Raw genomic sequence first — 17,302 nt, forward strand, 5'->3', positions numbered from 1 at the left:
GATTTTTGGCATAGAGTTAGTTGAAAGAACGGGGAATACGATACGAAGTCCCAAGGGATTTTCGTATCGTATTTTTACATGAAAAACGGTTCTTTAATTACGCCCTAGTAAAATAACCAATAGACTTGATATTTGATATAGGTCACTGTTAATCATTCATTTTTTGAATTCAATTAGGTAACGCCGCGGGTTGGTTGGTGGACTCCACGCACATTTAAGAACATTTTCCGATCGTGATGTTTTCCTTCACTGTTAAAGAAAATGATATTTTAATCTCTTGAAATGCATATAACTGTTAAGAATCCTACCCAAGAAAATTTTATTTATCCGAGAAAAAGTCTTTGCCTTGCACTGTTTGTACTTTCATTAGCTCTTATAGCTACAACTTTATAACTAATATCTAATGAAATATCAGAAATATGCAAAACATTTTACTATATTGAATCAAAATGAATGAATCCTAACTATTAAAGTACAGCATTGATTTCCAAGACGGAGATACTAACCAGTAACTAGAAAATTATTATTATGGTAGCTCTAGATGTATCCGAGTCAGTGACTCCTTGTCATGTTTTAAAATAGGGAAAAAAAATCCAAATTATTTATACGAATTCGTTCACAGTTCTAAATAATAGCTGCTTATCGCCTAATATTTGTAATACTGAAGTGAAGATGAACGTCGTTTGGTCAGTGTTTTCTTGTTTTGTGAGGCCACTTGGACGAGCGTCGGTACACACCATGAAGTAAATTATGATAATTACCCTGATTTTGTGTGAACCTAATTAAACCAGATTGATGTAGCGTTAAGCACTAAGTTTCCTTCTCCGGTATGTGAGAGAAGGTATGTATGTGCTGAGAAATGGGGCACCAGTGGCGTGCATAGAGGCTATACAGAGGGTATGGAGATGATATAAAATGAAGAAAATTTAGTAAAAAATACTTTAGGGTATTCTTTTTATAACCCTACAAAGCCTATCCTTAACTTTTTTATAACTCGTACAGGAGATTACCCCCTATTCACGATACTGGGCATTACTATACACTTAGAGGTGATTATCATTAAACTGACGTGTTTGATGGTGTCAGGAATAGCTGGCCTCTGACATATCTGAGTAGACCGTTAGTTATTTAACAAGTTTCAAACTAATCCGACAATTTCAAGTACCTTAGTTAAACTCTATTTGATAGATCCGCTTACATAGTTAGGAATGAAGATGAGAACAGCGTAACGTTATAATCCTATCGGGATTTACCATCGTGCAACCCCCTCTTCTTATTAGTATATTTTCGTGAAGTATTGTTGCTCCGTGTAACAAGAGAACGTATAAAATCATCAAAATTCAAATATACCACCATTTTTATCATTTCAAACGACATACATCAACTAGTTCTCATCTTGTGAACGTGAAGTCCTAAAGTCCAGAAACCTTAAATTTTTTTTTGTTTCCTACGACTTACTTCTAGTGGGAGGTATACCAACGCTATATTTTATAATGCCAGTTTAATACCTCAAGCACCCCTCCATCGATTCTCCGAGCTTTATGCCTTACACGTTGCTATTATAGTTCCACAACTCATCGAACTATGTTGGAAACTTTGGTTCTTTAAAGAATCGGTCCACTTCTCTCTGAGTTAATTACGTAGAAATAAACGTATACCTAGTACCAATTTCTAGCACAGCTTTTAGGATGTTTTTAAATAAATCGATGTGTATTTTATGAAATCTTTGTATAGACACAAGATATTTTGAATCGCGTTGTTTACATTATTTTGTTTTTGTGATAAATATGTATTCTTTTGATGAAAACATTTCTGCGAGGTTTTCTTTATTATTTTTACTTTATTAAATTCCTTTAACACAATAATAACATTCGTAATTCGTTCTAGCTATTACACTGAGGTTAAACTGCAACATAAGAGATAAACTGAAACTCAGGTATTAATTAACCAATTTTGAATAAATTAAAACAATGTAATGTAAATTGTTGTATGTAAAACTAAGCGCTCTAACGCACCAGGGTATGATTTTCATTAGAGCTTGAACTCTAGCTGTCAAAAAACATTTCATTTCTTTATTTAGCCTTTCTTTCTTTATTTAACCCCGTAATATGTGGACAAATTACATCTAGACACACTGAACCCGAACGCTAATTCGCTTCCACATCTTTGTCAGTAGGGTGGTAACACGACTGAAGCCAGACCAGACCAGAGATAATTCAGAACTTACAAATTTCCAAATTGAACCTCTTGGGGAATGAACACGGGACCTCCCACCTAATACCATAGAGCTCTCCGCTGCGCCAGGGAGGTCGCCTGTGTTAGAGTTCCACTCTTTAAAGTCAAGAAAATCTTCCTAGAGAGACAAAGTACACTTGAATGAACAAAATTAAGTACAAGTAACAGCGTCTGCAGGAACAGCGGAGTTTATAACAATTGCTACTCAGTCGAGGCGAGAAATTGTTAGTTTCCTGTCTATGAGAGATACAAATGTCGTTGTAAGGACTTTGACCGAGGCGTAAATTATTCTCATTTGTGAGGAGATGAAATTTTACTTGTCTATTTAATTTTAAATGGGTACCTTACCTACCTACCAACGTTTGTTTAAGTACGCAACTAAATACGTTATTAGATAAGATAAGATAAGATAATAATAATAATAATAATATAATTTATTTCTCAAAAAACTTACATTCTAATAAAACAATAATTATTTTAGTAAGTACTTAAATAACTAGTCTAAGGATAATATTTATGTGCTATTAGGCGTACTTATTTTCTTACGGATGGGGTATCCTTTTTATTTTAATGTTTTATACAATACATAGCTTCTGAAGCCAAACTAAGATAACTTGTGCTTCAGCTTCAGTGCCACCTCCCCTGGGTGTATTTAAATAAACAAAATTTGGCCAGATATCATTTACGAGAATTTAAAATTTGATATCTAGGTACCTACTTATACAAAAACAAAAGTCAAATTACAATTTATATATAAATAAATAAATACATATTTCTATACTTGCTCCTCTCTAAAATAAATAAATAAATGTTATGATGTGTGTCTGTTGGATGTGTGTATAATGTTGTCGAAAGAGAGGGTGTGTAATGGTGTGTGTGTGTGTGTGGAAGTTAATGATATGTAGTATATTTTTTTTTTTTTTTTTTTTTTTTTTTTTTCGTAAGATAAGTAATGTTATTTTAAAGTAGTTAGTAGATTTTCAGTATTTTCATAAGATAAGCTAAGTAGGTAAGAAATTACTGTTTTTTTACAATTTGTTTTGTTGAGTGAGTAGATATGTGTCAATTCATTAATTTTATTAATTTTATTATATTTGTTCGGGGAAAGTTTTAACTCTAATCCAAGAGCTACATGGTTTCTTTTCGCCACTTTTATCGAAGCCAAAGACAAATTATAATCTGAATAATAAACTAAGATTGTCTTTTCAATTTCTTACAAATGGAATTTTCACATACAGGTACCTATTGCATATATAGCGATGTAGACTAGTTTTTGATATATCTATATGTATAAAAGAGAAAGTGTGTGGGTATGTTCCGTATAGGATCCAAAACGGTTGGACCGATTTCAATGAAACTTTCAGGGAATCTCTGGATTGACCTGGCGAGTAATCTTGTAAAGTTTGGTGACGATCGGAGCACTCCTATTTTTGAACTGTCAAGCTGTCAAATACAGCTTTTATTTACTATGATGATATTCTATTGTTGGGTGTACATGGGTGTAGATAATGATCTTCACCCGCTCGAGAAGAGAATAGAAGATATTGAATACGGAGAGAAATAAATGATTTAATATATAATGAGACTTAAATTAAAAATTTAATGATGGAAGTTTATTGTTTAAATAAAATAAAGCAAAATCTAGCCCGGCGAAGCGGGCTGGGTATGCTAGTTTCTTTCTAATACAAACCATTTTTTCCATGAAAACCAATGAAAGCCCTCGTGCTTTTATCTTGGACAACCATCATTAATTTGACAAAAACGGTTTTGATTATGATATCAAAAACATATTATGTATAACAACCAAGTTATTAATACAAGTAAATTTCCATGAACCACATGCGTGTGTAAATGCAGCCAGTAAATGGTTGTTTTATAAGAAGAGAGCAAAGAAGCTTATCAGCGTCTCGAATGCGTGAGTGGTCGTCAGTTTTTGCAAGTGCGGTCGAAATGGTCGCTCACGAATTGGTCTGTACAGTCACAGGAGAAAATGCCTCTGCGACAATGTTTGAATCGTCTAACATAGACGTCGAGGCCTGAATGTTGTTGTTGAAAAAAATGTCAAGTAGGTAACGCATTATAGTTATTTTTTTACATTTTTTATGCAGAGGCAAAACTACTGAGAGAATTAATGAGAGGGACGGATTTTCCACTACAGATGTCAAGATCGAGCACATTCTGACCTAGACCTGGCGATGGATTGTAGAAAGGTGTTTTTTTTATATTCTTATTTTAAAATTAGTGTTCTTGTAGGTTTTCAGGTTTTGGGATTTCGGCTAAGATATTTAGTATAATTATTAATTAAAGACACCATTAAAAGATTTATGTCCGGACCATGCATAAACAAATTAAATTTAATATATTATTTTAATATAAATAAATACAAATACTACGATAATACACAATCCCCATCTAGCCCCAAAGTAAACCAATCTTGTGTTATGGGTACTAAGATAGCTGATGAATATTTTTTAATGAATAAAATACACATAAATACTTATAATATACAGATAAACACCCAGACACTGAAAAATATTTTTGTTCATCAGATAAACATTTTCCAGTTGTGGGAATCGATCCCACGACCATGTTTCTATGCATGAACATGATAATAATGATAGCTTTTCTGATAGTCTAAAATGAATACTGAATTCACTTCTTCATTAATTTTACTACACTAGAGGGCGCTCTTTTGATGATCCGTTATTTTAATTTTCTTTATTTTTAACCACAACATTTTATGAAAATAAAAACAACATGCTCTTTAATAGTAGGATACAAAAAGCGGCCTTATCGCTAAGTAAAGCTCTCTACCAGGCAACCTTAGGATTAAGAAAACTAAAAAGAGAACAAAAAGGTGGGGCGTGTGGTAGTAAACCCATTTATTTATTATTCCCTGCTTATTCATTTATATGCATCATATAAAATGTATTCATACTAGATTTTAATTTATGATGGATTGCAAAGCGTTTTTACCGCGGGTGTAAAAGTCCCAATATTTTCACGTGTCACTTGAAATTAAATTTGACGCTTGATCGAACCGAGCTATTTAATGTATTCACCGAATATTTTGATAAGCCGCGGAAAAATACTGCGTGAAATTATTTCCTACCATAAATTTTTTTCCAAGAACTTAACGCTTTACCGAATCAAAAAGTATTTTATGTACTTACTTATCAAAGGCATAATAATTATTGTTATATTTGTGTGCAAGATTACATTTAAATCCGTTAGCGTGGTTCACAGCGCATTGTACAGCTTTAGACAGCTCGTCCGGGTAAGTACTACCGTCATGCCTATTTTTGCAGCCAAGCAGTATTGATGCAATACTGTTTGGACTGATCGGTGGCTGCTTTTGTAATTGCAAGCAATGAGGTTTAACACCTACACCTATAAATTGAGATATAAACTATCCTATCTCTCAAGTAGAAACACACATTTAAAAAATAGGTAAAATGGGCTCAGTAGTTTAGTAGTTCATCCCGGAAAAACATCGTTAGACTGAATTATATATTTAAAGAAAATAAAAAAATAAAAAGCCTTTTAAGTCTTGCTTTCATAATTAGGAATTATATATAGGTATAAGGTCTTTCTGTAATGTTTTAACTTCTGTAAGATATATCCTTACCCATCCCATCGCAAACCCGTTCTTTTTTTCATTTGCTTTTGTTACTTCATATTTTGTTACGCTGAAAAGCCATTATACTTCATCAAAAATAAGGCTTTCAAAAGAAAAAAAAGATATTTTTTAGTCGGCTAATAGTTCCAAAGATGAGTACAACAAGAAAACAAACTCTTCAGCTTTGTTATTGGTCTAAACAAAACCATCATCATCATTATCATCATATCAACCAATTACCAGTCCACTGCAGGGCACGGGTCTGACAGATAGGAAGGGCTTAGGCCGTAGCCCACCATGCTGGCCCAGTGCGGATTGGTGGACTCGACTCCATTGAGAACATTAAAGAAAACTCTCAGGCATGCGGGTTTTCTCACGATTTTTTCCATAACTGTTGAAGCAAGTGCTATTTTAATTGCATGAAACGCACATAACTTAGAAAAGTGGTGCATCGAACTCGGCCCCTCGAGAGTGGGGCCGTACTCCTGACCGCTTCTAATCAATAGTAGTAAATTGTATTTCAATGAAAAGGGAGGCCAGGATTAAAATATTCATCATCATCATCCGCAGCTTATTATCGACCAATCGTGGGCACAGATATTCTCTATTTTAGAGTGACAATCTTAGAGTAAAGATCCACCATGCTCTATTACCACAAGTAAAAAACCAGGGTCGACGACAAGACGGGTGTTGTGACATCGCCAATTTCCTTACTCTGGACTTACGCGGATTTTGAAAGACAAATGCGGAAAAAATAGTGATGCTATCCTGTAGAAGCTGTTTTCTTTTCCGGGATAAAAAGAAACCTATAAGCTATTCCAGAATATATCTCTGCCAAATTTCAGCCAAATCGGTTCTTTCGTTGTGGCGTTAAAGCGTAACAAATATCCATACATACATGCATCCATCCATGCATCTATCCTCACAAACTTTCGCATTTATAATATTAGTAGGATGGTACGCATGCATTCGATCGTTGTCCCATAAGCCTTGCGACTTGCTGTTATCTGTTGTTACTATATCTCTGCCAAATTTCAGCCAAATCGGTTCATTCGTTGTGACATTAAAGCGTAACAAATATCCATACATACATGCATCCATCCACGTATCTATCCTTACAAACTTTCGCATTTATAATATTAGTAGGATGGTGCGCATGCATTCGATCGTTGTCCCATAAGCCTTGCGACTTGCTGTTATCTGTGAAGAATTATGTCCTTGATATCCGACAATATTCATCAGATCTTCATTAAAATTTGACAATACATGCTTGGTAGTAGTATACACTGTCAAATAAAAGATTAATTAATAAAATTGGTTTAAATTTAACGGAGATTTGAAGTAAAATTGATAAAAAAAATTATACCATATCCCGGAGGAAACTTATTGTTTATCGGGATAAAAAGTATCCTATTCGTTGACCCGGGATATCAGCTACCACTGTACCAAAATTTTATTTCAATTCGTTCAGTAGTTTTCACGTGATGCCCGGACAGACAGACAGACACACAGACAAAATTAAATAAAAATCTGTTTTGGACTCAGTATCGATTATAAAGCATCCCCCGGTCAAAATTTTCAAGATATATTAAATGTACAGAAATCTTCCAGTTACAGTTTTATTATCAGTATAGATGATGATATTCTATTGTTGGGTGTACATGGGTGTAGATAATGATCTTCACCCGCTCGAGAAGAGAATAGATGAGAATGAATACAAAGAGAAATAAATGATTTAATATATTATGAGACTTAAATTAAAATTTTAATGATGTAAGTTTATTGTTTAAATAAAATAAATCAATACCGATTAGGGCATCATGACCTAGTTATTCGTAGTTGAACATTTTAATCACTAGACCATTCATACTAAATGAATTTAATAAAAACAAGAATTACTAACCTATTTGTAATACGAAGAATAATGTATTCCATTAGAAAGAAGAGATTGTTAACCTAATATCAGAATGCAAAGACGCGACATTTTCATGTATGATTTCGAATCAAATTAAACGCTTGATTGAACTGAGCTGTTAAATATATTCATTGAAAATTTAACGACGCACCGCGAAGAAAATGCCGGCAGCTTTTATTTCAGTTTGACTATAAAGTAAATGTAGCAGTATAGAAATTGATACAGTTGTTGGCTTGAAATCAACTTAAGCTTTTCGATTTTGTTTCTAAAGATACTCCATATAACGATCGAATCTAAATTTCTTTTGATTTTGTTTTCTTTTTATTATGTCAGACACACACATACACAGACACGTCAAACTTATAACACACGTCGTTTTTGCGTCGGGAGTGAAAAATAAATTTGCTTAAAACTACTTGCTTTACTTACTTATATATGTAGCTAATTGAGTTTCTGCGTGCCTAACTCCGCTTCAACTCGAAACCAACTTTTTATAGTGAGACACAGAAATCAACCTCAGTGATAACTTTGTTCGGTGACAAGAAGTTGCTGTTGTCCTGACTCTGAAACCAACTTTTGTTGGATTGGATTTTGGTTTACCTACACTGCCGTCCTAAAGCTAGTGTCGTTAACTACAAATACCAAGTTTCGAGGTATGATCGAAAAAGCGCGAAAATATTAAGAAACGATGCCATTTGATAACTAATAAACATATACAAAACTTGAAACTATGAAAATGTGGATCAAACAGAGCACTTTCAAATAACTGTATACTGTGGCTTTTTAGTCTAGGATTTTTCTCATAACGGCTTGTATATACATCGTAAATATCGTTAGGTGGCGTGGCTTGCATTTTATTATTTAAAAACATTTAACATTATAAATATCCCCCTTTTTATTGGGGGACCTAGCTTCCTCACGAATGTAACTGTAAGACTAATAAAGCAAGTTGTGCTCTAAGTATCTTTTCATTTATTTAATGACCTAAAATATATTTGACATGATAATATTTGTCGGTAATTTTATGCCATAGCATAAAAGATTCGTAGCAATATAAATCGGGACAGAATGATTATTTGCAATTTAATTGGCTGCGGTGCGATCCACCGTATTGTGCGCGAGCCTTTATAGTATATTTGACTTTATGATACTTTGCAAAGCACTCTCACCGGGTGTGTGAAATCGCGTTAATCTCACGTGACACTCGAAATGAAACTTGACGCATGATTGAGCAGAGCTATATTAATATATTCACTTGCTCGCTGAATCACTTTACATACTGGCAGAATAATATTAGTTTATACAACCTTCTTCTTCTATAACTTGGTTGGTAGCCCTTTTCAAACTTTTCTATCCATTGTTCACTCTTTCGAGTCTTCATAGATGAACCCAGCCTTTCTTTTTATTTGCCACACAAAATCCAGTTTCGTTCATCTTCTTTACTCTTTCTATCTTAGCAGGTGGCCAATAATTTTCCCTTAACTGATTCAACCAACACTTTATTAAAAATAAGGTTATTGTAACAGTAGGTAATTAGAGCGTCATTATAAGAAGTTATGTTACCGCAAATGAAGAATTTTTGTTCTTTCAATAAATAGTACTCTTAATTGGTTTCCACACGACACCATACTGAAATACTTAAGCCAGGTCCACAACATCGCGCCCAACTTGCGTCCTTGGCCATACCAATCACAAAACTGGTCGCTGCATGAAAACTTCAATGACGTTAAGGACACAGTTTGAATGATGCGTTTTTGGCTTGCCTTTAATCACTCTACGTAATGGTTTTTGCTTATTATTTTGTACGTAGGTACGTCGACGATATTTGAGCTTTTAAACTAGATTTGACTTTATGATACTTTATACTCCTACGGGACGTGTGGAATTGCGTTAATCTCACACGTCATTCATAATTAAACTTGACGCTTGACTGTGCTGAATTATTTAAAATATTAAAATATTCACTGAATACCTTTACTTAAATAACAGTGTGCAAAATAATTAAATCGTTCAAATAATCAATAAAAAAGCCGCCTTGCGTATTAAAACGGTAAAAATACTTTAAAATCAAAGTATATGGAGTAACTTTCTTTCGTTATTAAGTTTACGTTATGTATTATGCTCTACTAATCTATGATTAAACTTATCCTAAAAGTATACTGTTCATTAAACTAATAGGTAAATATTGTTGCGATTTATTTGCTGATGTCCTATATCTGTTAAAATCCAAATCAAAAATACCGACATAGACATGTCGAGTGACGTGACGATGTCACGTAGAAACCGATACTCCTAGTATTAGTATAATATAACTGTCATACCTTTAAAAGGTTAGCCCGTTACCATCTTAGACTGCATCATCTCTTACCACCAGATAAGTTTGCAATGAAGGGCTAACTTGTAGTGGAATAAAATAAGATGGGACCAACTAGACAATCCATAGTATGAAACATCACATCGTTGGATAAATAGCATACTAATTTGATATGCACTGCAACGTATGGTTTATTTATTTAATTACAATTTTTTATTATTTCATAAAATTTACCATATAGTTGCTGCTTTTATCATTGGCTTTATTTTATTTATAAAATTTGACATCGTTCTGGTGCCAGCTCCAAATCAGCGTTGTTTATTTGTACGTGTATCAAATACACATGTTGAGTGGTACAACCATTCTGACTGTAGTAACGTCTGTAACAGCAGCCTTATAGTATCTTTATCTAATCTTATATCTTTAAACGAGCAATTCTTGTATATATATAATTGGAATCTTGGAAATAAATTTAGTATACAGGTTTCGGGGGCGATAAATCGATCTAGCTAGGATTCAGTTATATTGGAATCTCGGTTAAAAACTGCAAAAAATATCCTTTTTGAGAGATTCTGATGCGTGCGATGCGTGAACGATAGAAAACGTTACGCCAAATGACGGAAGTATGTAGTAAGAATATCGGAATTGGTGGAATTGTTGTTTCTTTAAAGTTCTATAAAACAGTCCGCGACAACATACGAATATTTTTCTAAGTCGGCTCATTCGCGGTCGGAGTCGCTAGTATATATACAATATACATGTAGCTATATAAATATAAAAATCGTCTGTACGTCTGTATTTTACTGAACTCCTCCAAACTTCTGGATTTTAATGATATCAGGATTATTTTTGTTCTTAGGGCAGGATATAGTTGGCCCTGCCAAATCATTAATGTTGTGCAATGAGAGAAAAAAGCTTTAATATAAGGTACCTATTTAATGCTACTCATAAATTTATTACAGTTGTACGCACGGTAAATTATATTTTATGAAGCCGTAAATTTCGATTTCCACCGAAAATGAACAAGGTAGCTAAACTACTAGCAAGCTAAACCGCGGGAGACGCAAGTTTTCCCCTAAAACTAATGTCTGCTATGAAATTTGATTGGATCAATTAAAAAAAATATCGTGATTTAAAACAACATATATAATATGCATCCTTAAGATGGATATGGTTAATACTGGTCAGATAAACTACGGTATCATTGTCGGTGGAAAAAATATTTTTTTTCTTATCTATACACGGCTTTATGTCCTGGAGATAGGCATTAGTCTTCTTATCCTGGGACTAACTGTTTTGATTCCAAAAAAACAAAATTACCAAAGCAAGATGTCTTGTGCACCAGCAATTTTGGTTAATACCATGAGCCTCACATATTGGCTCACATTTTATTATTTTGACACTTTTATCCCTCGCTCTAGTCATTAGTTTGAATCTCTTACTCTTACTGAAAAACCGTACCTTGAACGTAACTCTCTTTCTCTTTTCCCTCCATCTCAAAATTGAGGCGACTAAGGGAATATAACAGAGAATGAGCAGCAGCGTTCTCTGTTCCATTACTATTATCTGCTGCGATCACTAACACGTCTGCACAACGTGGTCAATATGGGCAAACCCTACCGTTGGGATAGGTCTTAAGTATAGAAGTGGACTATAACAGGGTATTGGTAATAGAACTGAAACAAAGCTATCGAAGGATTTCCAAGGGCACGGATTCCTCGCCACGCGTCCTTAATGGAAAGGCAGCCTAATAGAAAGCGTCGCCTTCATTTGCCATTCGATCCTACTCATCAATTTAACACTGTAGTATTCGCGGTAGATTACACTTTATGATAGGGCGTAAAGCTCTGGCCTGGCGCGGGGAATTGTTATATTTTCAGGTGTCACCCGATATCAAATTTGAGGCTTGATTGAACCGAGCTATTTATTAACTTTGTGCCTGAAAGGTTGATCAAACCTTTGCCCCGTGTGCCTGCAAGTAAATTTTGATATATATTAAGGGGCATATTAACATGATCTGGTTCTCAGCAGTGTAGGTAACATTCAAATTACTAATGGTTCGATTTGTTTATGTAAGGTGGATAAATACCATCCTCCTTTAGAAATTTCCTTAGACTTGGTAATCGAAGAATTAGTCACCTCTAATAAGTACAAAAAACAAGATTTCTTTTCAGCTGATTATAATTTAGTAAATCGAGACCTTGAAAAAATATCTTGGACCCAAGTTTTCTCTGACAGTTTGAACGTAAATGACATGGTGTCCCGTTTTTATTCTGCAATTAAGTATATTGTTAAAACACGTATACCATTGAAACCTATTAAAAATAAAAAATATCCTTATTGGTATACTAGAAACCTCATCAAACGAGTCGAGGAAAAAGATAAATATAGAATTCGATTTAGAAAATTTGGTAATCCGCTTTATGAAATAGAGTTCAAGTTGCTGAGATCTAGGTGTGAGATACTTATAAGTTCTTCTTATATAAATAAATAAAATAAATAAATAAATGATTGCAGTTTGTACTGAAATACAATAAAAGATGTCACTCGATACCACATTTGAAGCGTGATTGACGAAGAAGAAAACCTTCTTCTTTTGGTTTAATTTTTTAAGCCTTTAATTATTTCAATTGATGAATTATAATATGAATGTATATAACAACCTATAATAATAACTTATTTTATTAGTGGATACTGTTGCATTATAATAACATCTTAAAAACAAATTATAAAAAATAAAATAAAATAAAAAAAGTTGAGAGATTAACATAAAATGAATGTTAAAGACACTCAGATTAAAAAATAAATAAATAAAAAACAATAACTAATAAAAATCAAAAATTAAAAATAAAATTAGAATAAATTAAATAACAATTAAAATTCAACTAATACGTTGTCAGGGGATGCCTGAGCGATAATTCTCATGAGCTTATATTTAGAATTTTGTATTATAGTATTTTCAAATGTCGAATAGTATCAAACAAGATTGATTAAGCCAACCTTTTCACCCGTCACTTTCTGGAAAGCTGATCAAAAGTTCTTCTTTCGTTTTTTAATTTTTACTTGCATCAGTTCATGATTGTCATTATTGATTAATACCGCTCGTAACCATGCATTTATAATATCGCAAAGCAAGACGAACTCAGCATAATTACCGCAGTGAGGCTTCAATCGAATTAAAACCCAATTGCATCTATTTTAGAACTGCACACTAAATTAAATGACTCAGCATAAACAACGCAATACATTTTTATTTTATTATTCAGATGTCTGTCCCGCTTGTCACCGCCGGCGAAATGAGATCCCCTCGCCCAATTGCGAGAATATTTCGCTTCATTCCATTATTTTGAATAGGGGATCATTCGTTACTTCAGTCGCGCCTTGTAAAGCGGAAATTTTAGTGAGGTTCAGCCCTGGATTACGCAATGCTATACAAAATCTTATTATTTGTTACTTAACTGAAAGTAGGTAGCTTATTCCTATTTATCAGTCTCAGTTTCTCTTATTTTCCAAAGGTAAGGTTTTAATTAAACAATCTACAATATGTACCTAGCTATTTCTTTGTAGGAAATTAATTAAAGTTTAACAATTTGGCTTAGGATTTCTTAAATCTCGTAATTCAAAATGTAATGGAAAATGTACGTGTCTTATTTCTATAGGAAGGTTTTATTAGACTTAAAGGCTCTCTTAGCTTCACTCGTCTTTATATTATTACCGATGTGCTTACTTAGGATAAATTATATATATAAGTAAGTATAAGTAAGTAACTAGCATTTACTCTTTGCTTTAATGGCATTAAACACTATAAACCTGTTAATTATTGTGTTTTATGTCTGAGAGCTCCCATCATGTACTCAAAGGCGTGTGAATTTTACCAATCCGTACTTTGTCAGCGTGAGGGTCAACGGCCTAAATCATTATCAGTTTGAAAGAAGACTAGGATCTGGAATGCCCTCCCAGCTTTCATTTTCCCCAGTGCCTACAATATGAGTACCTTCATATTAAGAGTGAATAGGCATCTTCTAGGCAAGCGCGCTCCACCTTAGGCTGCATCATCGCTTACCATCAGGTGTGATTGCAGTCAAGCGCTCGTCTATAAACATAAAAAAAAAACTCGGCTCTCCGCTGATCGGTAATGATGATATTTCTCTCTCTTAATCAAGTCTAGCGCATTTCTATCAAAACTTATACTATTGTAAGAACTCACCCATTCCCCAGAAGGCCGTCGCAATAAATGCCACGAAAATGCGGCTCCCAGTTGAGAGCATCACCTCCATACCACCTGATATCCGATACCGCCGCCGTCTCATATAGCACCGACCACTCTGTTTCACTTAAGTCACTTTACTCACTTCAAACACTTTGAACGTGAGTAGTTCGCCACACACACAATCTCATTATTACGTGAACGCCCCTTCACTGTACCTGCAAAGAAAACAATGGCAGTGTCAATTAATTTTTCCCATTTTCTCCCGGCAAATATTTCTCTTTCCTATTACAGAAAGTAGCTCGTTATTTAGTAGTGCTATTTCTTTATTAGCAATTAAAACTGATTACATGAAGGGTACTTGAGTGAGCTAACGGTATAATAGTTAAGTACGATTATGTACCTACTCCACAGGATCAAGTAATGGTTTGCATTGACAGAATGTTCTAGAAAGTTCTCTCAGTTTCTAAAGATCACGACAAAAAATGATGTGGTGTCGTGGGACACCAGGTAGGAACGAAGTTCCTTCGGCTAATGTAGAATCGACACAAATTGCAAAAAAAATCGTGCTCAATTTTATGTAGGTTTTCTTGATTTTTCTCTTAAATTGCTGATTAGTTTTTATTTAAGTACAAGAAAGTATTCAGGAAATTCAGTATTTTAGGAAATAATAAATTATTTAAAATAAAAAATCATCGTAATTCAAATTATCAACTAAAATAACAAAATATGTCTTTTTTTTTTTTTAGACAACATAAAATTACATAGAAATAGAACAAATTCCCTATCCCCTCCAAGCCTGCCGTAAGGAACTTCGTGCCAATATATCGAACCGTTGCTTTTAAATTTTTCTAACGCCGCTTCCTAATTTTATATGGCACAAGAGAGTGTAGCACACACCTTATGTTACAAAGAGGAATCTGTCAGATCTGTTGAGATATCTGACAATGATAAAAAACCCGTTTAATTTTAAACACATACACACGTAATATCTTATTGGAGAATGGGATGTAACTTGTAAGAGTATTACTTTTTATTACAAATCCTATGACAGTCAAAAGAAGAAGAAGAAAAAGACATGCATGTTCAAAAACGGAATGTTATATGTTCAAAATACAAATGTGTCCGTAAGTACACTGGCCTGTATATCAAAATAACATCAATATTCCAGGCCATTAATAGAGTTTAAAAGAGCTTTTAAAGTGGTAAAAGAGCTTGTTAAAGGGTATTTCAATGAAATTTATCGAGTTAAAAGTTTTGATCGTCCCATTTTACCACAATTAAATTGCGGCTTTTTTCGAAGCAATGAATCTAAGACGAAAATATAAACATGAGGAAAAATGAAAGCGTAATATTGAAATGATGTTTTTGTTATTAAAAAAATTTCAAAAAAAAAAAACTTATGCGTCTAGATAATTTTGATGTAACTAACCATTGGAAAATAGTCAATTGTGCAAAATAGTATAGGGGCCAGCCCTTGACGATAGTAAACGACCTTTGCCGCGCCAGAAGGAAACAAACCACTTGCATGGCAGAACCATAACGCTTTTTTCTTACGTGACGATTTCTACAAGTTAACTTCACTGTGTACCGTAAGCAGAGTTAAGGAACTTCCTCCTAAAAGTACTACCAAGTTAAACCGCGACAGAAAGGCTATCACATTAAGCCAATCCATCATTTGATGGACTTAAATCCTTTAGGAGTTAAAAGGGGTATACCATTGTGCACGGGTTTATTCTAGTTACAATACATTTTTTAAATTCAATCTCTGAAAGGCAAACGGGACAGGAAAAAATGTTTTACGTGATTTTTATACCAAAATGCGGCTTATTTTTACATATGTAATCAAATGTAGCTTAGAAAGCACAATATCGATCGACGTTTTCGTATCTAAGTAGGATGTAGTATGCCTAAAGGCATAAAAACAAAAGTTTTCAAAGCTGTAGAATTTATAACTATACATCATGTTTTCCTTAATAAATGATATAATCACACAAGAAAACTTTTGGGATCTAAATAGTCTTTTTTTAAATAAATATAAAATATACTACGACAATACACACATCGCCATCTAGTCCCAAAGTAAGCATAGCTTGTGTTATGGGTACTAAGATAAACGTAAATACTTATAATGTACATATAAACACCCAGACACTGAAAAACATTATTGTTCATCACATTAGCATTTTCAGTTGTGGGAATCGAACCTACGGCCGTGGACTCTGAAGGGGAGTGGAGGGTCGCTGCCCACTGCGCCAGTCAGCCGTCATTTTATGTTTCATGTTAGGCGTTAATCGCAGTTTTGTTGGTTTATAGTTCTCTCAAGAAAAAATGGACAATCGAGCTACGTAATTTTTGCATGCATATAGAAAATGACAAAAGCTACTTATATTCATTTTTACAAAATATGAAACAGCGAACATTAGCTGTAAATCACGTAATATTCTTCAATCTCCAAATAATAGTCAATGGTGAAACAAATTTGACCATTTACCAGTTAACGTCTTCAAAATTAAGCCAAACTTATTGCATCCTTCTTCCACTCCTTTATAAAAAGATTAAATTTCAGTTTTAATACCTAGTTCAGAATTTGCAATTCATTCATTTGCGTACTATTAAGTAAAAATAAAGTCTTTCAATGTCTTATAAAAAAAAAACTATCTATAATTTATTATCGAGCTAATATATTTTAATGACGAAACATATTAAATTAATGTAACACACACTACTACACCTTTAACTCTGGTTTGTCACATCAACAAAGAATACTAAGTTAAAATGTATTACGTAAGTTCAATATTGCTCAACTGATGACAAATAAAGAAATATTTCGCTTAAAAGGCATCTCACCTTTTACGTAGTGATATTTGGTGACACAATTTTGTCTAGTGCCAAAATAAGCTTAGTATATTGGTCTCTCGTGCTAACTGAAAGAATGTTTCGCGAAGCAACAAGGTCATGTATGAGTGGCTCGAAGAAAACTGTCTTGAACACGTTTAGGTATAAAAATAA

At 33.7% G+C, this 17,302-nt stretch overlaps 1 protein-coding gene across 1 annotated transcript in view; it reads right to left on the reverse strand.

Annotated features, from left to right (window-relative positions):
* LOC120625797 overlaps nt 1–14,492 on the reverse strand; it is a 38,929-nt gene extending 24,437 nt beyond the window's left edge. The window contains exon 1 of the mRNA XM_039893008.1: nt 14,291–14,492. Within this exon, the coding sequence (XP_039748942.1) occupies nt 14,291–14,393 (103 nt within the window). The 5' untranslated portion in view covers nt 14,394–14,492. The remainder of the gene's footprint in view (nt 1–14,290) is intronic.
* Nucleotides 14,493–17,302: the final 2,810 nt, after the last annotated feature.

Source organism: Pararge aegeria, chromosome 8 (genome assembly GCF_905163445.1).
Source record: "Pararge aegeria chromosome 8, ilParAegt1.1, whole genome shotgun sequence".
In the NCBI taxonomy this organism is placed as follows: Eukaryota; Metazoa; Arthropoda; class Insecta; order Lepidoptera; family Nymphalidae; genus Pararge; species Pararge aegeria.